At 43.0% G+C, this 25,705-nt stretch overlaps 1 protein-coding gene across 2 annotated transcripts in view; it reads left to right on the top strand.

Moving 5' to 3' along the window:
• PDS5A (PDS5 cohesin associated factor A) overlaps positions 1-25,705 on the top strand; it is a 176,315-nt gene that overhangs the window by 81,088 nt on the left and 69,522 nt on the right. For both annotated transcript variants that reach the window (XM_055246433.2, XM_063619784.1), the window contains exons 12-17: positions 3,083-3,234; positions 4,797-4,910; positions 6,711-6,792; positions 11,861-11,909; positions 12,157-12,296; positions 23,631-23,746. In XM_055246433.2, coding sequence (XP_055102408.1) covers positions 3,083-3,234; positions 4,797-4,910; positions 6,711-6,792; positions 11,861-11,909; positions 12,157-12,296; positions 23,631-23,746 — 653 coding nt within the window. The remainder of the gene's footprint in view (positions 1-3,082; positions 3,235-4,796; positions 4,911-6,710; positions 6,793-11,860; positions 11,910-12,156; positions 12,297-23,630; positions 23,747-25,705) is intronic.

Genomic DNA, 25,705 nt, shown 5'->3' with positions numbered 1-25,705 from the left:
TTTAAGTTGTTTGACAGTGTTAGTAATTTTAACTTTGAAGATTTTTTTTCCTGGGCTTTAATTTAAATGAAATGACTCTCCCCCTAGTGGTTATTTGGCATTCCTCCCTTCCCCCTTTTAAAAAGTTTCACTACTATTACAGTTTTTTCATAGTTTCAGAAAGTTGAATAAATGAATCTTCCTAACTGAAACTGTACAGTGTGGTAACAGTAACACCTACTGGATATTTTCTGACCCAGATTTTGGTTTAATAAGTTAGATGACCTTAGTTATAGCCTCTAGAAATTTGGGAACAGGATTTCATCTTAAGATTTTATTGCTTGTTTTTTTTTTTTTTTATTTTATGTAAGAAATGTCAAAAGGCTTTTGCTAACCTGTTACATAGGAACAAAGTGTTATTCCATCTAATAAGTGGCCTAAAAGATGGAAAATGATACAAAAAATTTATAAAGAAGTATTGACTTAAATACACCAAAGATAATATACTCCCACCCACCCCTCTTTCTTAGAGGTGGTGTGTTACTATGTTACCCAGGCTGAACTCGAAGTCTTAGATTCAAGTGATCCTCTTGCTTCATTCTCCTGAATAGCTGGTACTACAGGCTCCCACCACCACACTCAGCTGCTGCTGCTGCTTTTTCTTTTTTTTTTAATACACAGATATCTTTTTTTTTACTTTTATTTTTCTTACATCTTATGATGATCCTCATTCTAAGTTTTTATGGTCTCCTTTCCTGTCTCTTCTCTCACAACCTTTCTTTACTACCCTATTAAACCTTCTCAACCTCTAAAAGTCCCAAAGAATCTTCTGCTAACTAGCTAAATCGTTTGCCTTTTAGGTTTGCAATGTAAGGAAGTTCACTTACGGTGATCACTAAGGTTTTTTTTTTTTGGTTTTTTTTTTTTTGAGACAGGGTCTCACTTTGTTGCCCTGGCTTGAGTGCAGTGGTGTAATCTAGGCTCACTGCACCCTCCTCTTCCCAGGCTCAGGCGATTCTCCCACCTCAGTCTCCCAAGTAGCTGGGACTACAGGTGTGCGCCACTACACTTGGCTAATTTTTGTATTTTTTGTAGAGATGGGGTTTCACCATGTTGCCCAAGCTGGTCTCGAACTTCTGGGCTCAAGGGATCTGTGCCTGCTTCCACCTCCACCTCCCAAAGTGTTAAGATTACAGGCATGAGCCTGTTCTCTCTTTTGGGAACTCTTTAATTTGATGTTGTTGGACTGATAGTTTAATTTTCTTATCTTTTTTTTTTTACTTCATCTCCATTTTTAATTTCCAAAAGCACCTCTCGTTATCTAATTTTTCTGTTTTTTCTTTTCTTTTTTATTTTTTAATCAGTTTCCTCAGATTGAATCATTAATTTTTCTAACTTCCTTTCTCCCTGCCTCCTTTCCTTTTTTCTTCCCTCCTTTCCTTTTCTTCTTCCTTGCTTTCTTCCCTCATTTTCTCCCTGTCTCTCTCCCTATCTTCCTTCCCTTCTTCATCAGAGGAATTGAGTCTTATTTTATGGTGTAAAATCTTATCTCCCTAAGAATATTTGAAAGTGTCTTTTACTGCCTGTATTATCTCTGTTTCCGCTGAGTCCTGTTTTCCTCCTCTGGCCTGTTTGTTTTGGTCCCTCTCTTTACTGTTGAAAGCGTTCCTCAAAGGTCTGATGATCCTTGAATAGTTGGTCAGTTTTTGTTGTTGTTGTTGTTGTTGTTGTTGTTGTTGTTGAGACAGAGTCTTACTCCGTCGCCCAGGCTGGAGTGTAGTGGCGCAATCTTGGCTCACTGCAACCTCCGCCTCCCGGGCTCAAGTGATTTCCCTGCCTCAGCCTCCCAAGTAACTGGAATTACTGGTGCGTGCCACCATGGCCAGCTAATTTTTGTGTTTTTAGTAGAGACCGGGTTTCACCATGTTGACCAGGCTGGTCTCGAACTCCTGACCTCAGGTGATCTGCCCGCCTTGGCCTCCCAAAGTGCTAGGATTACAGGTGTGAGCCACCATGCCCGCCCTTGATCAGATTTTTAACTGAATCACTGAACAGCTGGTTGGAAGCTCTGTGTGAGTCTGCAGGTTTTGTCAGCTTGTGAGAGTATTTTTAGATTCACTGGGTAGTCAGCCAGCTCAACTCCTAGATTCACTACAATTTTAGATTTACTAGGATTTTAGATTCACTGGGTAGTCAGTTCCCCAAGTCCTGAGCTCAAGCAATCCACCTGCCTTGGCCTCCCACAGTGCTGGGATTACAGGCATGAGCCACCGTGCCTGGCCCAGAATTCTTGATAGTGAACTTTGTTCTTATCCGAAGTTAACATCTAAAGGGATGTAACTGGCAATTAAAACATTCCAGATAATAGGGGTTTTGTTTGCAAGGGGAATATAATCACTTCTAAAACTTGGTGAATTTTCTTTGAATAGAATCAAATGAAATCTCCCATAAGGTTATTACTAGTTTTCAAGGGAAATAAAAAATCAGTAACCTGTAGTTCTAGCTACTTAGGATGCTAAGGCAGGAGGATCACTTTAGTCCAGGAATTTGAGACCAGCCTAGGCAACGTAACGAAACCCCATTTCTTCAAAAAGAACAAAGTAGCAATATTTGCATTGGAAAATTTCTAAATAGGAACAGATTCAAAATTGTTTGTAGGCCAGGCGCGGTGGCTCACACCTGTAATCCCAGCACTTTGGGGGGCCGAGGCGGGTGGATCATGAGGTCATGAGATCGAGACCATCCTGGCTAACAGGGTGAAACCCTGTCTCTACTAAAAATATAAAAAATTAGCCGGGCGTGCAGGCGCTTGTAGTCCCAGCTACTTGGGAGGCTGAGGCAGGAGAATGGCTTGAACCGGGGAGACGGAGCTTGCAGTGAGTCAATATCGTGCCACTGCACTCCAGCCTGGGCGACAGAGTAAGACTCCGTCTCAAAAAAAAAAAAAAAAAAAATGTTTGTAAAGCCTCTTTTGAAGAGAAACAGTGTGCCAGTTTATAAAGGCACACAGAAGACTGTACAACCTAATGAAGCCAAGGCAGTCTTTGGAGATTAGTACAGAGTTTTGTTATCTTGCTCATCTAATACATTTTGTGCTTTTTAGTGGCGAGTAAGAAAAGAAGCTATGATGGGTCTGGCTCAGCTTTATAAGAAATACTGTCTTCATGGTGAAGCAGGAAAGGAAGCTGCAGAGAAAGTCAGCTGGATAAAGGACAAACTTCTGCATATTTATTATCAGAACAGCATTGATGACAAGTGAGTTTAATATGTTGGTAGAATGGTTGAGTATAAAACTACTTTTTACTTAAAAAAAATCTATTTAATATTTTAGTAATTTCTTATTTTTATGTATTTACTTCATAAATAAAATTAAGTTTATTCAGCTTGATTAGTCATTTATTTCTAAGTTTAGAGATAACTTTTTACATGTTTTTATATACTGTGTTTAAACAAGACTGTCCACAATTATAAGGTAGCCTTATAATATGAAATAGGCATGGACTTTGGAGTTAGAGACCAAACGTTCACTCTGCCCTTTATTAGATGTGTATTCTCACACAGGTTCATTAACGTCTTGTGCACTTCAGTTTTATATAAAAAGGAAAAATAATAGTGCCTTTCCTACAGGATTATCATGTAGATTAAATAAAATAATGAATGTAAAGCATCCTAGCCCAATGTGTGGCAAGAGAGCGCTATTCAGTTAACTATTAGTTACTTTCCTTTTTACACCACTACCAATAGAGGAATTACTAAGTTGTTTTCATTTTATGAATATTACTTATAATTCTATATTGGATCATACAAATGATACTTGGTGTGTGCAGAATAGTTTCCATTGTTTTGTTTCATTAAACTAACTTCTTTGGCATCACTGGATATGTACTTCATTTGTTAATTAAGAGACCTTGTATATTCTTAATCCAGTGATATTAAATAATAGAAGCAAGAAGATACAAGCAAAAGGTACTAGCAAGAAGGATATTCCAATATTGGTAAGGAATTTAGATTATGGAGAGAACAATGATCAGATGTACACAGGAAAAACTACATTTTCAGAAGTAATATGAAGGAGGATCCCCGTTTTTAACTAAGTGACAAAATGAGAAATGGGCTGAAGGAAATTAATGAGTTTCTTGAGAATCAGCTCTACCGCAGATCATAGCTTTATATGTTGCGTTAATGAATTTGCTCTTGTTCTAGACTGCTGAAGAAGAATAGGTGGAACAGCCTAGCACCTTGTGTTTAGGAATAACATTTAAACCTTCTAGAACGAATGTTTCATACTGATAAATTATAAAGCCACAGACAGTAACCGTGTCTCTAAAGCTAAACTGTACTGAAAGTTTTCCAAGGAAGGAAGTCATTATAAACTGATATCTTCCATTGTATGTGCACACATAGCTATTATCTTGATATGGTACCCTGGCACAAGATGGTTAAAACTTAAAATGTTGGCTGGGTGCGGTGCCTCATGCCCGTAATCCCAGCACTTTGGGACACTAAGGCGAGTGGATTGCCTGAGCTTAGGAGTTCCAGATCAGCCTTGGCAACATAGGGACACCTTGTCTCTACAAAAAATATAAAAATTAGCCGGGCATGGTATCACGCGCCTGTAGTCCTAGCTACTGGAGAGGCTGAGGTGGGAGAATCGCTTGAACCTGTGAGGCAGAGGTTGCAGTGAGCCGAGGTCGCACCGCTGTACTCCAGCCTGGGTGACAGAGCAAGACCCTGTCTCCAAAAAAAAAAAAATTGCTTCTTAACAATAGAATAATTGTGTCACTTAGGTTTTTTTTGTTGTTGTTGTTATTTCCTAGACTGTTGGTAGAGAAAATCTTTGCTCAGTATCTTGTCCCCCACAACCTGGAAACAGAAGAGAGAATGAAATGCTTATATTACTTATATGCTAGTTTGGATCCAAATGCTGTAAAGTAAGTTACTTTTCAAATAACTGCTGTATTTCCTAAGGATTTCATAAAATTACTTCATCTTATCTAATTAGTTGTTATTGATTGGATTGTTGCTGCTTCTATAGTTGAATCAAGAACCTCAGGTAAATATTTATAGACAAAATATTATGATTTTTGTTCAGGTTATTCTTATATGAGTAGGTGTGTTTGGCAGCCAGGTCAGTAGTAGGATGGTTTCAAGTGTTCAAATAAATGACCACATCAAAATACCTGTGGCTAGTGTCTAAAACTACTGGTGCTTTATCCTTCCAGACTAAATATTAAGCCTAATAACTGAATACTGATTCTTCGTTGGGTGAACATATTCAGATCTTCTCTGTGTAGGATGGTCCAACTGGATTATTTTCAGACTGAAAGGGATCGCTATTGATATTTTTACTCAGATAACCAGCATAATCAAACTGTCCCAGGCCAACCAGGATGTGTGGTCATTTCACTTTAATAGATCTTTTTTAAAGTAAATGTTACAATATATACATATATTATGTTGTACATCATAGTGTATGTAATTTTTGTCAAAAATACACAAAGTAAATGAGTGATGTCATCAAGAATTCTGATCTGAAGATGGAAGGATCTTTTCAGCCTAGAAGCTTGACCATCCTGGGCAACATAGTGAGACTCTGTCTTAAAAAAGAGAGAGAATTTTGAGTTAGGAATTTGACAGTTTGCCATTGTGGCTTCTTCAAGTGTTCCTGCATTATTAGATTAAGACTGCATTTTTAGGCTGGACGTGGTGGCTAGCCCCTGTAATCCCAGCACTTTGGGAGGCTGGGGCAGGCAGATAATTTGAGGTTAGGAGTTCAAGACCAGCCTGGCCAACGTGGTGAAACCCCATCTCTACTAAAAATATTAGCTGGGCGTGGTGGTGCACGCCTGTAATCCCAGCTACTAGGGAGGCTGACGCCAGAGAATTGCTTGAACCCAGGAGGCAGATGTTGCAGTGAGCCAAGATTATCCCACTGTACTCCAGCCTGGGCAACAGAGTGAGACTTGTCTCAAAAAAAAGAAAAGAAAAAAAGACTGTCATTTTGGCAGAAATCTGATTAAGATAATGTTGTATCGTGGTTACTAATCCCTTTCCTTGCTTGAGGTTTTGATGTTTGTTTACATTTCAAAATATCTGACAAAGAGTGCTTAGAGATTAGTAATTTCTCAGAGGTTATATGGGCACCTGGAAATATGGATGGGATTTCTGAGAGAAGAAAATCTGTGTTCCTGGAGAGAGAAAAGTTTAGAATAAACACAATAATGTAAGTTTTGGCATCTTGAATCTGCATCATTTTTGATACTTCATTTTTCAAAATAGTCTATAGTGCTTCATGTATATGCCTTAGCCTTTTTAATAAGGCCTTCATGATTTGATCTGTGTCTGTGGAATGCTCCAGCTTCCTTATGCTCCACACATATGCCCTGTGCTCCAAGCGTATACATGTTTTTCAGTTTGTTGTATGTCCCTTGCACTTTGAGATTTTCTTTCCTTGTGCCAGAACTTTCTAGGTACCTGTATTTAGTACATCTTTCAATCTCTTCATTACCTATTAATCTTTCTAAACCTCTCAAATATTTTCATAAGAAGGCTTACATTTACCATTTGTACTAAATTGTTTTAAATCCTAATAAATATATTTCCTGGTATTTAAACCTTTAGGTAGATGTAGAAGAATGGTGTATATACAGCATGGAACAAGAAAGGTTGTAAAGCTGAATAATTTCCAGTATTGTTATGTAGTGTGTGTTTTCATATTCATAACTTTACAGAGCTCTCAATGAAATGTGGAAGTGTCAGAACATGCTTCGGAGCCATGTACGCGAACTATTGGATTTGCACAAGCAGCCTACAGTAGGTTCACGATTTGTTTAAATTCATAGTTTATTGTAGTCACTGTTCAGATTTTCTGTAGTTCTACATAATGAAGCAAGGAAAAAGTATCTCAGTTGTTTTATTTTCCAAATGTCAGTTAAATATAATTTCTGTAGTTGTCCAAGCTAATGATGTTTTCTAGTTTATATAAAGTTTTCAGACACTAAGAGTTTATATATAATCAATTTTCAAATAATTAGAATTAAATTTTGAGATAAAATTACATTAGACATCATATTTCTTTTTCACTGCATGATTCATGGTCTCTCAGTGTAGAGTGAATATCAGATATCAATCCTATAAATATGCCAATAGCAAACTAAAAAAGACAAGCCGTTAAATTTTTGCAAGGTGGGGAAAAAAAACTTTACATTTTTAAGTGTGTTCACTAGAATAGGTGTTCTTAACCAGGGACCATATAAACAGACCCCTCAAGGACACATGGATGCTGGAACAGGGGTGGGCAAACTTTCTTTTTTTTTTTTTTTAAATGCACAGGATCTTACTCTGTTGCCCAGGCTGTCACATAGTGGCACGATCACAGCTCACTGCAGCCTCTATGTCACTGGGCTGAGGTGATCCTCCCACCTCAGCCTTCTGAATAGCTGGGACTACGGGTGTGCTCCACCATACCCAGCTAGGTTTTGTATGTTTTTTGTAGAGGTGAGTTTTCACCATGTTGCCCAGGCTGGTGTCAAAATCCTGGGCTCATGCAGTCCGCCTGCCTAGGCCTCCCAAGTTGCTAGGATTACAGGTGTGAGATACTGCACCTAGCCTCGCAAACTTTGAAAATAAATCAACAGATAGCAAAAACATATTTTGCAAGGCATAGAGTCTGTGGTCAGATATTCAACCCTGCCTTTGCAAACTTAGTCATACACGATAAGTAAATGAATGGACATGACTATATTCCATCGAAACTACTAACAAAAACAGGTAGCTCATGGGGGCATAGTTTTCTAACTTTTGAACTAAATTATTCAAATTTAGTATAAATTAAAACTAATAATAAAGTAATGCTTTATGGGATACAGGAAAGGGAAGTACGTTTTAGAAAGGAGGTTTTCCTGAAGGTATTTAAGTAATGGGCCACAAAGTAGCTAACAGAACTCTATTGCAGAAAAAAGTTTCTCCTCTTTATATTTTTAGTTAATTTTTTGTGGCATGTAGTTTCATAGTAATTCTGATATGATAAGTTTACATGTTGATTGCTTCATTGATCTTTTTTCAGTCTTCTGGCAATGTAACTTTCTTGTGAAAGTTGTATACTTGTGGTTTTTTAAGTACCTTCCTCCCAACATCTCCTTTACTTCTATTTGTCTTAATAGTTGCTACTACATAATTCTTTGTTGTTAGTTTAGTGTATATATGTGGTAAAACCATTTTCCATTGAGCAGACTGTGATGAACTTTTTTTTTTTTTTTTACCCATTCCCTAACTTTATTTTTATTTTATTTTTTTTTTATTAATTTTTGCATACAAAAACAATAAACATTCTCTAAAAATACATACAAACAAAAAGATGCGTATCAAACATATTAGGAAGGTTGCACATGGGAAGTCGGGGAATAGAAATGGGGGGTGGGAGTTAAAATAAATGAGAGAGGGACTTTATATGGATCAGTGATAATAACTCAATCCTCTATTTGACAAAGAAGAGGGAGAAGGAAGAGGAAGAAAAAGAAAGTGGGATAAAGGATCAGAAAGGGAAGAAAATAGAAAAAATTAGAGTATGGCTCCAGGGTAGACCTGTTTTGTTGTCACTGAGTTGGTTGGTTGGTTGATCTGTTGTATTCTTCATGCTTCGCCAAGTTGGCCAGACTGGTCTCAAACTCCTAGCCCGAAGTGATCAACCCGCCTCGCCCCCCAGAGTGCCAGGAACACAGGCGTGAGCCACCACGTCCAGCCCCCACATTGCTTCTGGCCTCCGTGGTAGACCTCCCAGACGGAGCGGCCAGGCAGAGACGCTCCTCACTTCTTCCCAGACGATAGGTGGCCGGGCAGAGGCGCTCCTCACTTCCCAGACGATGGGTGGCCGGGCAGAGGCGCTTCTCACTTCCCAGACGATGGGTGGCCGGGCAGAGGCGCTCCTCACCTCCCATACGATGGGTGGCCGGGCAGAGGCACTCCTCACTTCCCAGATGGGGCAGCCGGGCAGAGGCGCTCCTCACTTCCCAGACGATGGGTGGCCGGGCAGAGGCGCTCCTCACCTCCCAGACGATGGGTGGCCGGGCAGAGGCGCTCCTCACTTCTTCCCGGACGGGGCGGCCGGGCAGAGGCGCTCCTCACTTCTTCCCGGACGGGGCGGCCGGGCAGAGGCGCTCCTCACTTCCTCCCGGACGGGGCGGCCGGGCAGAGGCGCTCCTCACTTCTTCCCGGACGGGGCGGCCAGGCAGAGGCGCTCCTCACCTCCCAGATGATGGGTGGCCGGGCAGAGGCGCTCCTCACCTCCCAGACGGGGCGGCCGGGCAGAGGCGCTCCTCACTTCTTCCTGGACGGGGCGGCCGGGCAGAGGCACTCCTCACTTCTGGACGGGGCGGCCGGGCAGAGGCGCTCCTCACTTCTTCCCGACGGGGCGGCCGGGCAGAGGCGCTCCTCACTTCTTCCCGGACGGGGCGGCCGGGCAGAGGCGCTCGTCACTTCTTCCCGGACGGGGCGGCCGGGCAGAGGCGCTCCTCACTTCTTCCCGGACGGGGCGGCCGGGCAGAGGCGCTCCTCACTTCCTCCCGGACGGGGCGGCCGGGCAGAGGCGCTCCTCACTTCTTCCCGGACGGGGCGGCCGGGCAGAGGCGCTCCTCACCTCCCAGACGATGGGTGGCCGGGCAGAGGCGCTCCTCACCTCCCAGACGGGGCGGCCGGGCAGAGGCGCTCCTCACTTCTTCCTGGACGGGGCGGCCGGGCAGAGGCACTCCTCACTTCTGGACGGGGCGGCCAGGCAGAGGCGCTCCTCACTTCTTCCCGGACGGGGCGGCCGGGCAGAGGCGCTCCTCACTTCTTCCCGGACGGGGCGGCCGGGCAGAGGCGCTCCTCACTTCTTCCCGGACGGGGCGGCCGGGCAGAGGCGCTCCTCACTTCTTCCCGGACGGGGTGGCCGGGCAGAGGCGCTCCTCACCTCCCAGACGATGGGTGGCCGGGCAGAGGCGCTGCTCACCTCCCAGACGATGGGTGGCCGGGCAGAGGCGCTCCTCACCTCCCAGATGGGGCGGCCGGGCAGAGGCGCTCCTCACTTCCTCCCGGATGGGGCGGCCGGGCAGAGGCGCTCCTCACTTCTTCCCGGACGGGGCGCCCACGCAGAGGCGCTCCTCATTTCTTCCCGGATGGGGCGGCCGGGCAGAGGCGCTCCTCACTTCCCAGACGGGGCAGCCGGGCAGAGGCGCTCCTCACTTCTTCCCGGACGGGGCGGCCGGGCAGAGGCGCTCCTCACTTCCTCCCGGACGGGGCGGCCGGGCAGAGGCGCTCCTCACCTCCCAGACGATGGGAGGCCGGGCAGAGGCACTCCTCACCTCCCAGACGATGGGTGGCCGGGCAGAGGCGCTCCTCACCTCCCAGACGGGGCGGCCGGGCAGAGGCGCTCCTCACTTCCCAGACGGGGTGGCCGGGCAGAGGCGCTCCTCACTTCCCAGACGATGGGTGGCCGGGCAGAGGCGCTCCTCACTTCCCAGACGGTGGGTGGCCGGGCAGAGGCGCTCCTCACTTCCCAGACGGGGCGGCCAGGCAGAGGCGCTCCTCACCTCCCAGACGATGGGTGGCCGGGCAGAGGCGCTGCGCACTTCTCAGACGATGGGTGGCCGGGCAGAGGCGCTCCTCACCTCCCAGATGGGGTGGCCGGGCAGAGGCGCTCCTCACTTCTTCCCGGACGGGGCGCCCGGGCAGAGGCGCTCCTCATTTCTTCCCGGACGGGGCGGCCGAGCAGAGGCGCTCCTCACTTCCCAGATGGGCAGCCGGGCAGAGGCGCTCCTCACTTCTTCCCGGACGGGGCGGCCGGGCAGAGGCGCTCCTCACTTCTTCCCGGACGGGGCGGCCGGGCAGAGGCGCTCCTCACTTCTTCCCGGACGGGGCGGCCGGGCAGAGGCGCTCCTCACTTCCTCCCGGACGGGGCGGCCGGGCAGAGGCGCTCCTCACCTTCCAGACAATGGGAGGCCGGGCAGAGGCGCTCCTCACCTCCCAGATGATGGGTGGCCGGGCAGAGGCGCTCCTCACCTCCCAGACGGGGCGGCCGGGCAGAGGCGCTCCTCACTTCCCAGACGGTGAGCGGCCGGGCAGAGGCGCCCCTCACTTCCCAGACGGTGGGCGGCCGGGCAGAGGCGCCCCTCACTTCCCAGACGGTGGGCGGCCGGGCAGAGGCGCCCCTCACTTCCCAGACGGTGGGCGGCCGGGCAGAGGCGCCCCTCACTTCCCAGACGGTGGGCGGCCGGGCAGAGGCGCCCCTCACTTCCCAGACGGTGGGCGGCCGGGCAGAGGCGCCCCCCACTTCCCAGACGGGGCGCGGCCGGGCAGAGGCGCTCCCCACCTCCCAGATGGGGCGGCGGCCGGGTAGGGGCTGCAATCCCAGCACCCTGGTAGGCCAAGGCAGGCGGCTGCGGGGCGGAGGCTGCCGCGAGGCCAGACCACACCACCGCACTCCAGCCTGGGCAACACCGCGCACTGGGTGAGCGAGACTCCGTCTGTAGTCCCAGTACCTCGGGAGGCTGAGGCGGGCAGAGCACTCGGCATGAGGAGCTGGCGACCAGCGTGGCCAAGATGGCGAACGCGTGCCTGCAGCGAAAGGAGAAAAGGCAGGCAGCGGTGGCGCGCGCCGGAAGTCCCAGGCAGTCTGCGGCGCGGGTAGCAGCAAGCCGAGTAGATTGCAGCCTGGGTCAGAGAGGGAAAAGAAGGAAGGAAGGAAGGAAGGAAGGAAGGAAGGGAGGGAGGGAGGGAGGGAGGGAGGGAGGCTGAACTTTTTTTTTTAACATCATGAAAAATGTACAGTAATGAGTATTAATTTTTGTTACGGAAATTTGTTAACACATATGACTAGTTGTTCTTTTGTTTCTGTTTTAAATTTCAGTCAGAGGCTAACTGTTCTGCCATGTTTGGAAAACTGATGACCATAGCAAGTGAGTATTTTTATTTACTCACTAAACATGTAGTAAACATAAATACAGACAAAGTATTTACCCAGTGGGACTATTGATTTAATGTTAAGTAAAAGAAAACAATCTTTATCTTAATTTTTGTTTCTAAGAACCAGTTAGGCTGATTTTCTTTTAGTGGCTCCACAATATTTTCATGGCACCTGTTTTTAGCTCAGTAGAATAGTTTTTTTTTTCCTTCTCTAATATTGATTCTTTTTTAATTTTATAGAGAATTTGCCTGACCCTGGGAAAGCACAAGATTTTGTGAAGAAATTTAACCAGGTTCTTGGCGATGATGAGAAACTTCGGTCTCAGTTGGAGTTATTAATTAGCCCAACCTGTTCTTGCAAACAAGCAGATATTTGTGTGGTTAGTAAATCATACTTTACACTTTTTCTCTAGCTTTACTTACAGAAATATGTATTTCATTAAAGTCTGTTTTACATACAGTGATTTGTTTAAATTTAACAATATTGTGAGCTCTGAATTACTTTGGAGTATATCTGTTGTCAAGTTAATTCTCTATTTACCATTCACTCTCAGCCACATTCCAGGAAAATAACTAAAGAACTAAGCCAGGGAGATTGGTCTTAGGAATTTTACAAGATAACGTACTTTGTACTTAGTAGACATTCATTGAGTAATTGATAAGTATTTTCTGAATGCTTGTGTGCATGAGCATTTTTTTCATGTATTAGAATGGAAATAATCGTTGTCAATAAATTAGTAGTAGTAACATTGCCATATATCTGGTTTCATTTACAGATAAAGTAAATTCCTATCTAGACTTCTTCATTCTACTCTTGAACTCATTTCATATAAAACCAATATGCTTAAAGCTATCAGGAGGGAAAACTTATGCATTCATTTATTCAGCTTTTTTTTTCGTCAGATAGTCTTCCTTTTGTCACCCAGGCTGGAGTACAGTGGCACAATCATAGTTCACTACGCCTTAAAGTCCTGTGCTCCTGTGAATCCTGTACCCCAGCCTTCTGAATAGCTAGAACTATTGGCACACGCATCCACGCCCAGCTAAGTTTTTAAATTTTTTTGTAGGCCGTGCTCATTGGTTCAAACCTGTAATCCCAGCACTTTGGGAGTCCAAGGCGGGTGGATCACCTGAGGTTGGGAGTTCGAGACCAGCCTAGTCAACGTGGTGAAACCCCATCTCTACTAAAAATACAGAAATTTGCCAGGTGTGGTGTTACATGCCTGTAATCTGAGCTACCCAGGAGGCTGAGACAGGAGAATTGCTTGAACTTGGGAGGTAGAGGTTGCAGTGAGCCGAGATCATGCCACTGCACACCAGCCTGGGTGACAGAATGAGACTGTCTCAAGAAAAGGAAAAAATAAAAGTTTTTGTCTCTATGTTGCCCAGGGTGGTCTCAAACTCCTTCATGTGATCTTCTCACCTCACTGCAACCTCCACCTCCTGGGTTCAGATGATTCTTGTGCCTCAGCCTTCCGAGTAGCTGAGATTACAGGCATGCGCCATCACATCTGGCTAATTTTTTGTATTATTAGTAGAGATGGGTTTTCACCATGTTGGCCAGGCTGATCTTGAACTCCTTACCTCAGGTGATCCACCCACCTCGGCCTCCCAAAGTGCTGGGGTTACAGGCATGAGCCACACACCCAGGCAAAAGATTATTGATGTATCTAAAATGGTATACTGCATAACAACATTTTGGCCAAAGATAAGACCACATATATTTTGGGAGTCTCATAATATTATAACAGAACTCAGGTTGATGGGTGTAGCAGACTACCATGACACATGTATACCTATGTAACAAACCTGCACATTCTGCACATGTATCCCATAACTTGAAGTATTAAAAAAAAAAAAAAAGATTATAATGGAACTGAAGGATTCCTATCACCTAGTGACATCTTGGTGATCCTGACCCGGCGTAGCCCTAGGCTAATGTGTGTGGTTGTATCTTAGTTTTGCACAAAAAAAGTTTTAAAACTTTTTTTTTTTAAACAGGGTTTTGCTCTGTCACCCAGACTGGAGTGCAGTGATGTTATCATGGCCCACTGCATCCTCAGCCTCCTGGGTTCACGTGATCCTCTCCCTTCAATCTCCTGAGTAGCTGGGTCTATAGGCACATGCCACCATGCCCAGCTAATTTTTTATTTTTTGTAGAGACAGGGTTTCTCCATGTTGTCCAGGCTGGTCTGGAACTCCTGAGCTCAAGAAACCTACCTGCCTCAGCCCCACAAAGTATTGGGATTACAGGTGTGAGCCACCACATGCAGCCAAAAAAATTTCTAATAGGAAGAAGCTAGTAGAATAAGGATATAAGGAAAGAAAACATTTTGTGTACAGCTGTACACAAAATATGTTTTAAGCTAAGTGTTACTACAAAAGAGTCAAAAAGCTAAAAAAAAAAAAAAAGATCAGTACATTGGCTCACACACCTGTAATCCCAGCACTTTGGGAGGCCTAGGCAGGAGGATCACTTGAAGCCAGGAGTTTAAGACCTACCTGGGCAATATATCAAGACCCCTGCCTCTACAGAACATTAAAGAACACTGGCTGCACATGGTGGCACACACCTGTAGTCCTGACTACTCCGGAAGCCAAGACAGGAGGATCACTTGAGCCCAGGATTATAAGCCTACAGTGAGCTATGGTCACACCACTGCATTCCAGCCTGGGTGACAGAACAAGATCCTGTCTCCAAAAATCTTTTTAAAAGCTAAAAAAAAAAAAAAACTTGGCCAGGTGTGGTGGCTCACACCTGTAATCCCAGCACTTTGGGAGGCCGAGGTGGGCAGATCACGAGGTCGGGAGATCGAGACCATCCTGGCTAACACGGTGAGACCCCGTCTCTACTAAAAATACAAAAAAAAAAAAAAAAAATTAGCTGAGCGTGGTGGCGGGCGCCTGTAGTCCCAGCTACTCTGGAGGTTGAGGCAGGAGAATGGCTTGAACCCAGGAGGTGGAGCTTGTAGTGAGCTGAGATCGCGCCACTGCCCTCCAGCCTGGGCAACAGAGCGAGACTCTGTCTCAAAAACAAACAAGCAAACAAAAACAAACCCTTGAAGTTCATCAGGTAAAAATATTACAAAAAGCTAAGGATAATTTATCATTGAAGAAAGAAAAAGTGTTTAAATTTAGTGCTGCCTAAGTGTACAGTGTTTATATATATAAAGTCTACAGTAGTGTACCGTAATGTCCTATTTCTTCACATTCACTCACCACTTACTCACTGACTTACCCAGATCAACTTCCAGTCCCGTAAGCTTCATTTATGGTAAGTGCTCTATATGTAGGTGTACTGTTTTTTTATCTTTTATATGGCATTTTTATTATATGGTTTATATTGTGTTTTTATCTTTTATATTTTTACCCTATGTTTAGATAATGTTTTAATACACAAATACCACTGCGTTACAGTTCCCTACAGTATTTAGCATAGTAACATGCTGTCCAGTTTTGTAGCATAGCAGTAGTACCCTATACCATTTAGGTTTGTGTGCATGCACTCTGATGTTCACATGATGAAATTCCCTTAACAACACATTTCTCAAAATCTGTCTCCACCATTGAGTGATGGATAATTCTTTGTGTGTGTGGGCAGGGGGAGGGTATGTATTTCTCCGTGTAAGGGCCCTGCACTGCCCTATTGGATTTAAATAAATAATCCTTCTCACAATGTTACACATAAATGTCAAGTACTATGCTTGGGACCAGGCTTATAGAGACAAATAAGAGAAATGTAATTTCAATTACATATGTCTAACTTTGTTCTAGAAGGGATTAGAGTTGATAGTTTTAAAACAACTTATAAAGGATAAGGACTATAATAGATGTATATGCAAAGAGGTCTAGCTGCATAGAACATGTATCTTTTATTCAGCATAGAGATCTGAATACCATTACAAATACCAATAATTAGGAGGACATGGGGAGGAAAACCAATTTAGGGAAGAGAAGAGTGGGCTTATCTCTCAGGGCTAGGAATGTGGATGTGCCAAATGCCCAGACTACCTCAATCTTTGCACTTCTTTTTAAAATTTTATTTACTTACTTATTTTTTTCTTTTTTTGAGATAGAGTCTTGCTCTGTCACCCAGGCTGGAGTGTAATGACACAATCTCAGCTCACTGTAACCTCTGCATCTAGGGCTCAAATGATCCTCCTGCCTCAGCCTCCCAAGTAGCTGGGACTACAGGCATGCGCCATCATGCCTGACTAATTTTTGTATTTTTAATAGAGACGAGATTTCACCATGTTGCCCAGGCTGGTCTTGAACTCTTGGACTCAAGTGATCCTACCCACCTTGGCCTCCCAAAGTAGCAGGATTATAGGCATGATCCACCATGCCCAATAACCTTTGTACTTCTGAGCTGAGTAATTTGCTGAAAACGCTTAACAGTTTCATTGACTTCTTTGGCATTTAGAATTCTAGTTCCAGAGTACTGTGTCCTGCAGAGAATCTACTATTATAATTAGATCAGACAATGAAATAGCTTGAAAAGGCTGGGCGCGGTGGCTCACTGTTGTAATCCTAACACTGTGAATGCAACAGCCACAGAATATAGCCAATCAGTGCTCTTGATATTAGGAACCAGTGAGGTAGAAATGAATACTGCACTTGCAGTGGTAAGAGCATGAGTTCATTATACCTTCTTTCCTAGCTCTTATATTAGCATTGTGTGACTTGAGTATGTTATTTAACTATATGTTCTCATATGTAAAGTGGGACTTAGAATACCCCTTAGGCACACATGAAAACAACCTCTGTTAGAGTACCTCTATGAGTTTGTCCTTTTCCCTATGGCCTACTGAATATTGTTTACATATTTCCTCTAATAGCCCCATTCCTCTTCTGATGTAGAAGAATAAAGAAAAATATGCAAATGTAAAATTTAGTTCTCTCATTCTGTGTAGCTTGCATTCCATCCTTGAGAATTCCTTCTCTGTACCCTAATGTGTATTTATCACTACCTCCTTATTTTCATAAATTAAAATCATATCTCACTTCTCAAGAGGTAGATATTACTTGGTATGAGAGTCAGTAGGCATAGAAATCATATTTTCTTCCCTCTTTGTCCATTTCTGAAAAATCTTAGCAAAAATACTTTGAGCAAAGATTATCAACTGAGACATGTGTATTTGTGTGTGGAGTGGGGGATATAATGAATGAGAGTGAGCGGTGGAATTGAAATGTGATATATAGATTTACATTCCCTTTAGAATTCAGGTTTTAGGTTTCTACACCTTGCCTAGAGAAGGACCACATATTTGCCATAGCTTCAGCTGTGCATCCTAGTTTATGCTCCATTGCCCCCCTATGAGAGTGGTCCCCAAATTTTAATATTTTCCAGGAAGCTTGTTTATTCAGCATTTAATGAAACAGTTCTCGGTTTGAATATCAGCTATATCGTTTACTACCAATATGACCTTTAGTAAGTTACTCAGTATTTTCAAGCCTCCTTATTCATTTTCTTCACCTATAAATATTATCAACCTCATAGGATTTTTAAAAGAATAATGTAAAATGAAATGTTATATGTGGCCTAATGCAGGGCCCCCCTGCACTGCCTGCAGGGTTTCAATAAATGGTCATTTTTATAGGTCTTACCCTTACAAAGAGTAGGGATCTTTAAAATAGGTATGATGTAGCATCATGAATCTCTCCATCTTTTAACCAAGTCTCAACGTGAGTGGTTTATGGACTACACTTTTAAAAACCCTCCTCTACCTAATTACCTGGATATGCATTGTATCTTCAGAAGTCCAAATATCTTTCTTGATCACACACTGCTACAATTCACTGCATGATTAAATAAATTTTATAATACATAGTTTCTCATGGAGCTTGCAGAATAAGTGACAGAGGCTGACAAATATTTCCATTGAATTGTGTGCTTTGGTAAAATAAAGGAGCATTACTCATTCCAGGCAGGGATGGAAATAGGTCCAGGAATGGCTTCTTCTAGACTAAGTGACTCCTAAGTTGAGTCTTAAAGGATGAATAGGAATTAGACCATTGTGTGAAGAACGACTGCTATATTTTCAGTTTGGCTGACTGGATATCAGAGGAGATGCTTTAGGGAAGAAGATAGCCTCTTTGCAGTTGTGTTCAGAAGTGTTGAGATTCAGGCCTGGTTCTATGTATTAGCACAGTTACATCACTTGGAGAAGAAATGAAAGAGAAGACAAATCTGAGAATGGCCTCTGTCTCTCTCTCTTTGTGTGTGTGTGTTGTGTTTGTGTTTAGACAGCGTCTCACCGTGTTGCCCAGTCTGTGGAGTACAGTGGTGTGATCATAGCTCATTACAGCCTTGACCTCCTGGGCTCAAATGATCCTCCTACCTCAGCCTCCCAAGTAGCTGGGACTACAGATGTGTGCCACCATACCCAGCTAATTTTTTGATTTTTTGTAGAAATGAGATCTCACTGTGTTGCCCATGCTGGTCTCATACTGCTGAGCTCAAGTGATCCTCCTGCCTCAGCCCTGTTTCCATTTAGTTATATCTTTTTATAATTCAGTGAGTATAATGCACGTCATTGTAATATGAAAGTTAAAACTTTGGAAGTTGCCTTTTTTTTTTTTTTTGAGACGGAGTCTCACTCTTGTTGCCCAGGCTGGAGTGCAGTGGTGTGGTCTCAGCTCACTGCAACCTCTCCCTCCCAGGTTCAAGCAATTTTCCTGCCTCAGCCTCCTGAATAGCTGGGATTACAGGCGCCCGCCACCAGGCCTGGCTAATTTTTTTGTAGTTTTAGTAGAGATGGGGCTTCACCATGTTGGCCAGGCTGTCTCGAACTCCTGATCTCAGGCCATCTGCCTGCCTCGGCCTCCCAAAGTGCTGGGATTACAGGTGTGAGCCACTGAGCCTGGCCGGAAGTTCCTTCTTGTAAGAAACCGCTATATCCTTATCTAGATTACTGATTCCAGCTGCAACAAATACTGATAATATTGAATTTCCTACGAATTTATTTTCAGTAGCCATGATAACAGTAATTGTGCCACAAGGATAATAAGTGTGCACATGAAAGAATACCTTTTTAAAACAAGATTTGGTTTTGGTTTTGGTTTTTTTCCGAGAAGGAGTTGCTCTGTCACCCAGGCTGGAGTGCAGTGGTGGGATCCCGGCTCACTGCAACCTCCACCTCCTAGGTTCAAGTGATTCTCGTGCCTCAGCCTCCTGAGTGGCTAGGATTACAGGCATGCATCACCACACTCAGCTAAATTTTGTGATTTTAGTAGAGACGGGGTTTCACCATGTTGGTTGGTCTTGCACTACTGACCCCACCCACCTCAGCCCTCCAAAGTGCTGGGAGTACAGGCATGAACCATGTGACTGGCCTAAAACAATTTTTTTTCTAATTGTCAAAAGAAAAAGATGTACAAAGAGGAAAGGGGTAAAATATGGACACAGTGTTTCTTAAGGTCTTTCAGTATTTTATTTTAAAAATCGGATTGATAAATTATAAGCATATTGAAAATAAAGCTTAATCTTTTTTATATTTCTTGAGTACTTAAACAATGTATGCAATTAATAAATATATACTAGTAGTAGTATTAATATACATTGCTACCATAGATTTGATCAGAAATTTCCAAAACATTGTCATGCATACAGACAACTATTTGGTTTTGTTTTGAAACTTTCTGCCAACCGTCCTTTCCTAAAAGGTAAAGTATTGTTATGAGCGATTACCTCAATGTCAGATTGTTATGTGAGAATACAAAAGTGTCACTTTAAAAACCGTTTATCTAGTATTAGCGTTTATATATGTAGGTGTATTTCTGTTACTGTATTTAAATGATTGTGCATTCTTCTTTTTCCCTCAGCACTTTTAAAATTATTTCTATGTTTACATATCATAATTGCCTTTTCTAATGCCTACTTTTTTTATTTATTATTGACCTTTTCTAAGGCACTGGTAATACAGTTTGCCTAGCAGTTTTCCAGTAGTCATATTGTTGTTAGATAATCTGTGACATACTTTTCTTAGGTTAAAGCAACCTAACTGTACTAGAGGGGAAAATAATCCCCTTTTAGGGATATTTCCTCCCATAAGGTTTCTAAAGACAGTATAGTATTTAAATTCAGATTTAAAATGTGAACCTGTAGTTTACAGGAAAGTATGTAAGGGATTAACCACTGAATATTTTTCTTTTCTCTAATGCTGAAATATTGTTCAGCTAATTACAGCTTGTTACAATGAGTTAGACATCTGCTAATGACTAAGAAATTTCCTTCAGAATCTCAGTCCTTTGGACTTAGACTATTAACAAATATATATGATATCGAATTTAACCTTTGTAATTTATATCAAGATATAACTGAGTTTATAGTAGAAATCTTTTCTCCTTTGTTCTGAACATCTTTCACTAAAATATATTTTTATGAGAAAATCTTTTTTTTTTTTTTTTTGAGGTGGAGTCTCGTTCTGTCACCCAGGCTGGAGTGCAGTGGTGCAATCTCAGCTCACTGCATTGCAAGCTCCGCCTCCCGGGTTCACGCCATTCTCCTGGCTCAGCCTCCCAAGTAGCTGGGACTACAGGTGCCCGCCACCAAGCCCAGCTAATTTTTTTTTGTATTTTAGATAGAGATGGGGTTTCACTGTGTTAGCCAGGATGGTCTCAAACTCCTGACCTCGTGATCCGCTCGCCTCGGCCTCCTAAAGTGCTGGGATTAAAGGCGTGAGCCACTGCGCCCAGCCGAGAAAATCTTATAAATAGAATGATATAATTTGTTATTGCTTTGTAGTTTAGAACACATATTTAATGTTCATTATCTCCTCAGCTAAGATACCTATTTATGCATTTTTATGATTAAAAGCGTTGTTCTTAAATTTCTTTCCCAAGTGTCCAGCACGTTATAAATTTAACTCTGTCTTTGGAGGAGTCAGTCTCCATAATTACTAAGTCCTCATCTTCAGAAACTTCCAGCAAGAATGTCTTTCTTGGTAGGAACATTTGATCTAATACCATAATCTTTATTTATTTATTTATTTATGTATTTTTTGACACAGTATCTCACTCTGTGGCTCAGGCTGGAATGCAGTGGTGTGATCTCGGCTCACTGCAACCTCCACCTCCTGGGTTCAAGTGATTCTGCTGCCTCAGTCTCCCGAGTAGCTGGGACTACAGGCATGTATCACCACGCCTGACTAATTTTTTAATATTTTTAGTGGAGATGGGGTTTCACCATGTTGGTCAGGCTGGTCTCAAAACTCCTGACCTCAAATGATCTGTCACCTCGGCCTCCCAAAGTGCTGGGATTATAGGCATGAGCCACTGCGCCTGGCCTAATACCATAATCTTTGAGCTTAAATGGATAGTTAACTTTTTTGTTTGTTTGTTTGTTTTTTTGAGACAGGGTCTGTGCAGCTGTGCAATATCAGGTGGTCACTGCAACCTCTGCCTACCAGGCTCAAGTGATCCCCCCCACTTCAGCCTCCTGAGTAGCTGGAACCCCAGGCATGTGCCATCACGCCTGGCTAATTTTTTGTATTTTTTGGTAGAAACAGGGATTTGCCTGTTTCCCAGACTGGTCTCAAACTCTTGAGCTCAGGCAATCCACCTGCCTTGGCCTCCCAAAGTGCTTTGATTACAGGCATGAGCCACTGCTCCTGGCTGAGAGTTACTTTTATTATTGGGGTCATCTATCCGCCTTCCATAATTATATGTCTAACTTATAAATAAAATTCCAGGGGTGTACAGGGTTCTCATTTATCCTCCACCTATGTTCTTCCAGAACTGAAAAATTTTGCAAGTATTTATATATGTACTAATATGTTTTTCTTTTTCTTTGTCTTTTTTTTTTTTTGAGACAGAGTCTCGCTGTTGCCCAGGCTGGAGTGCAGTGGCGCGATCTCGGCTCACTGCAGGCTCCGCCCCCTGGGGTTCACGCCATTCTCCTGCCTCAGCCTCCTGAGTAGCTGGGACTACAGGCGCCCGCCACCTTGCCCGGCTAATTTTTTTTGTATTTTTAGTAGAGACGGGGTTTCACTGTGTTAGCCAGGATGGTCTCGATCTCCTGACCTCGTGATCCGCCCGCCTCGGCCTCCCAAAGTGCTGGGATTACAGGCGTGAGCCACCACGCCCGGCCTTTTTGTTTTTTTTGAGACAGAGTTGCTCTTGTTGCCCAGGCTGGAGTGCAAATGGCATGATCTCAGCTCACTGCAGCCTCTGCCTCCCAGGTTCAAGCAATTCTCCTGCCTCAGCCTCCCGAGTAGCTGGGATTACAGGCATGTGCCAAGCCCAGCTAATTTTGTATTTTTAATAGAGACGGGGTTTCTCCATGTTTGTCAGGCTGGTCTCAAACTCCTGACCTCAGGTGATCTGCCCGCCTCAGCCTCCCAAAGTGCTGGGATTACAGGCGTGAGCCACCCGCGCCCAGCCTGAATATGTATTTTTTTTTTTTTTTTTTTTTAGACGGAGTCTCGCTGTGTCACCCAGGCTGGAGTACAGTGGCGCAGTCTCGGCTCACTGCAAGCTCCGCCTCCCGGGTTCACGCCATTCTCCTGTCTCAGCCTCTCCGAGTAGCTGGGACTACAGGCGCCCGCCACCACGCCCGGCTAATTTTTTTTTTTTTTTTTGTATTTTTAGTAGAGACGGGGTTTCACCGTGGTCTCGATCTCCTGACCTCGTGATCCGCCCGCCTCGGCCTCCCAAAGTGCTGGGATTACAAGCGTGAGCCACCGCGCCCGGCCTCTGAATATGTATTTTTTAAAAAAACAAATTAACTGGCCAGTCACAGTGGCTTATGCCTATAATCCCAGCATTTTGGGAGGCCAAGGCGGGTGGATCACCTGAGTTCGGGAGTTCGAGACCAGCCTGGCCAACATGACGAAACCCCGTGTCTAATAAAAATATAAAATTAGCCGGGCATGGTGGCATGCATGTTTAAACCCAGCTGCTATGGAGGCTGAGGCAGGAGAGTTGTTTGAACCCGAGAAGTGGAGGTTGCAGTAAGCCAAGATTGTGCCACTGCATTCCAGCCTGAGTGACAGAGCGAGACTCCGGCTCAAAAAAAAAAAAAAAATTAACTGAAACAAAACACAATGTTCTGTCAAATTATGAATTAAAACCAATAAAGCATACCCGTAAAAGTACAAATTGTTTTTATTCTAAATTAGAGTATTAAAAAGGTTGCGATAGGCCAGGCGTGGTGGCTCAAGCCTGTAATCCCAGCACTTTGGGAGGCCGAGGCAGGTGGATCACTTGAGGTCAGGAATTCGAGACCAGCCTGGCCAACATGGTGAAGCCCCATCTCTACAAAAATACAAAAATTAGCTGGGCATGGAGGCACGTGCCTGTAATCCCAGCTACTCTGGAGCCTGAGGCAGGAGAATCATTTGAACTCAGGAAGTGGAGGTTGCAGTGAGCCGAGATCGTGCCACTGCACTCTAACCTAGTGACAAAGTTAGACTCCGTCTCAAAAAAAAAAAAAAAAAAAGTTGCTATATTAACCAATAATTTCATTGAAGAATTGTGAGGCAAGGCTGTGTTCATTCAGAAACCACATCATCCACTTCTTTTCTCTGCTGTTCAGATTTTGCAGTCATTGCTTGGTGGGTGTAAAAGTTTTAGTCAGGGCCTAGAGCAGACAAGTCTTAACCACTTATGCTGGTTTTGAATATTTCAGTTCCTTTGTTTGGCCTACAGTCATTTTTCTTTTCAAAAATATGAAAACAAGTCACATTTTTGGTAAAACTCCTTTCTTTCTATAGAGAGAAATAGCCCGGAAACTTGCAAATCCTAAGCAACCAACAAATCCTTTTCTAGAGATGGTCAAATTTCTGTTGGAAAGAATCGCACCTGTGCACATTGATTCAGAAGCCATAAGGTAAGCCAAGAAGTATATTCGCTCAAAAATAAATAATAATCTGAAACTACAATGTTGTTAAATTCTGGGCTCCTAAAAACCTCTGTATGTCTCTTTTTAATCACAGGGGGGTGTACATCATTCAAGTTGAAGGGAAAGCCTTCTCATTTTACCATCTTTAGCTTTATATAATGCTTTCTGTTTTTAAAGACTGCTTATGTTTATTTTTAGCTTATGCGTTCTCATTAAAGAAAACTTAGAACAAAGAGAAAGACAGAAAAAGGAATATTTTAGATCTGTGTGGCTGTTGACCAACCTCTGAGTTTTCTTAAGCATTTTAATGGCCCTATAATATTCTGTAGTACATATTATATATACCACTGTTCATTTGATGTGTGAGAACAGAATGGCATATTGGAAAGTGGAGAGGATTATCTTTAGGCAAATTTTGTTTCAAAACATAAGTCTACTTTGTGGCTTTGGATAAAGTCTTTGAATTTTCATTTATTTTCAACTTTAATATGGGCATAAAATCTTCTTGTTGGATGATTATGTTAATTTGAGGTAATATATAAAAGATAAGCAGCCTGGCGTCATAGACATTAGTTAAGAGCTATTGATTTTTCATTACGTATTCTCATGATTTCAGACTTTTCAAACTTCTAGTAATGCTTTTCTCTTGCACCAATCATTTTTCCAGTAGATAAGCTATATATCTTTCCATATTCAGTTACTATGCAGCACTTGTTGGTTTTTTTTCCAAACAGCCTAGAATTCAGAGATCAGTTCCAGTACTCAAGCTTCACTGTTTATTTCACCTTAGGTGAATCACTGATGTGGCTGTATTGAAATGCTGATTATATTCATTTGCTAGGGCTTTCATAACAAAATACCCCAAAGTGCCTGGCCTGAACAAAAGAAATTTATTTTCTCACAGTTCTGGAGGTGTAAGCCTGAGATCCAAGGTATCAGCAATTTTAAATTTTTTTCCTGAAGCCTCTTACCTTCATATACAGATGGCTTCCTTCTCACTGTGTCCTCTTGTGGTCTTTTCTCTGTGCACCCAGCATGTCTATGCCCTAATCTCTTGCAGAACAATAGTCATATTGGATTAGGCCCCCACCCATTCAATCTTATTTTACCTTGATTATCTCTTTAAAGGCCTTATCTCTAAATACAGTCACATTCTGAGATACTGGGGATTAGAATTCATATGAATTTGGGAGAAACACATGTCAGCCCATAACGTAATAAATGTACATATATTCAGGCTATGTCTGATAATTTAATACATTTATACAAATTGTGAAGATCAAGTCAGTGTATTGGTGATATACATCACCTTAAATATTCATCTTTATGCTAGAAAACTATAGTCACTCTACCAATCTCTAAAACACTAGTCGTTCTACATCTGTTAATTAACCTTTCTTTATTCCCCCTTTCTCACCCTTCCCAGCTTCTTATAACTACCAGTCTACTGTGTCATCATGAGGTTCACATTTTTAACTCCCACATATGACTGCGAATATGCAGTATTTGTTTTTTTTTTGTTCTTGGCTTGTTTTATTTAACGTAATGAGCTCCATTTGCATACGTGTTGCTACAAATGGCAGGATTTCGTTCTTTTTTTATGGCTGAATAATTTTTCATTGTACATATATACCACATTTTCTTCATTCATTGATGTGCACTTAGGTTCATTCCATATTTGGCTATTGTGAATAGTGACACAATAAACATAGGACTGCAGATATCTCTTCAATATATTAATTCCCTTTTTAAAAAATATATACCCAGTAGTGGAATTGCTAGATCATATAGTAGATGTAGTTTTAGTTTTTTGAGGAACCTCCATACAGTTTTCCTTAGTGGCTATGCTAATTTACATTCCCAACAACAGTGTACGAGGGTTCACTTTTTTCTACATCCTCGCCGGCATCCATTATTCTCTGTCTTGTTGATAAAGAGCCTTTTTTT

Source organism: Symphalangus syndactylus, chromosome 16 (genome assembly GCF_028878055.3).
Source record: "Symphalangus syndactylus isolate Jambi chromosome 16, NHGRI_mSymSyn1-v2.1_pri, whole genome shotgun sequence".
Lineage (NCBI taxonomy): Eukaryota > Metazoa > Chordata > Mammalia > Primates > Hylobatidae > Symphalangus > Symphalangus syndactylus.
Note: the sequence above shows the minus strand (reverse complement) of the source record. Positions and strands in the feature narration are given on the sequence as shown.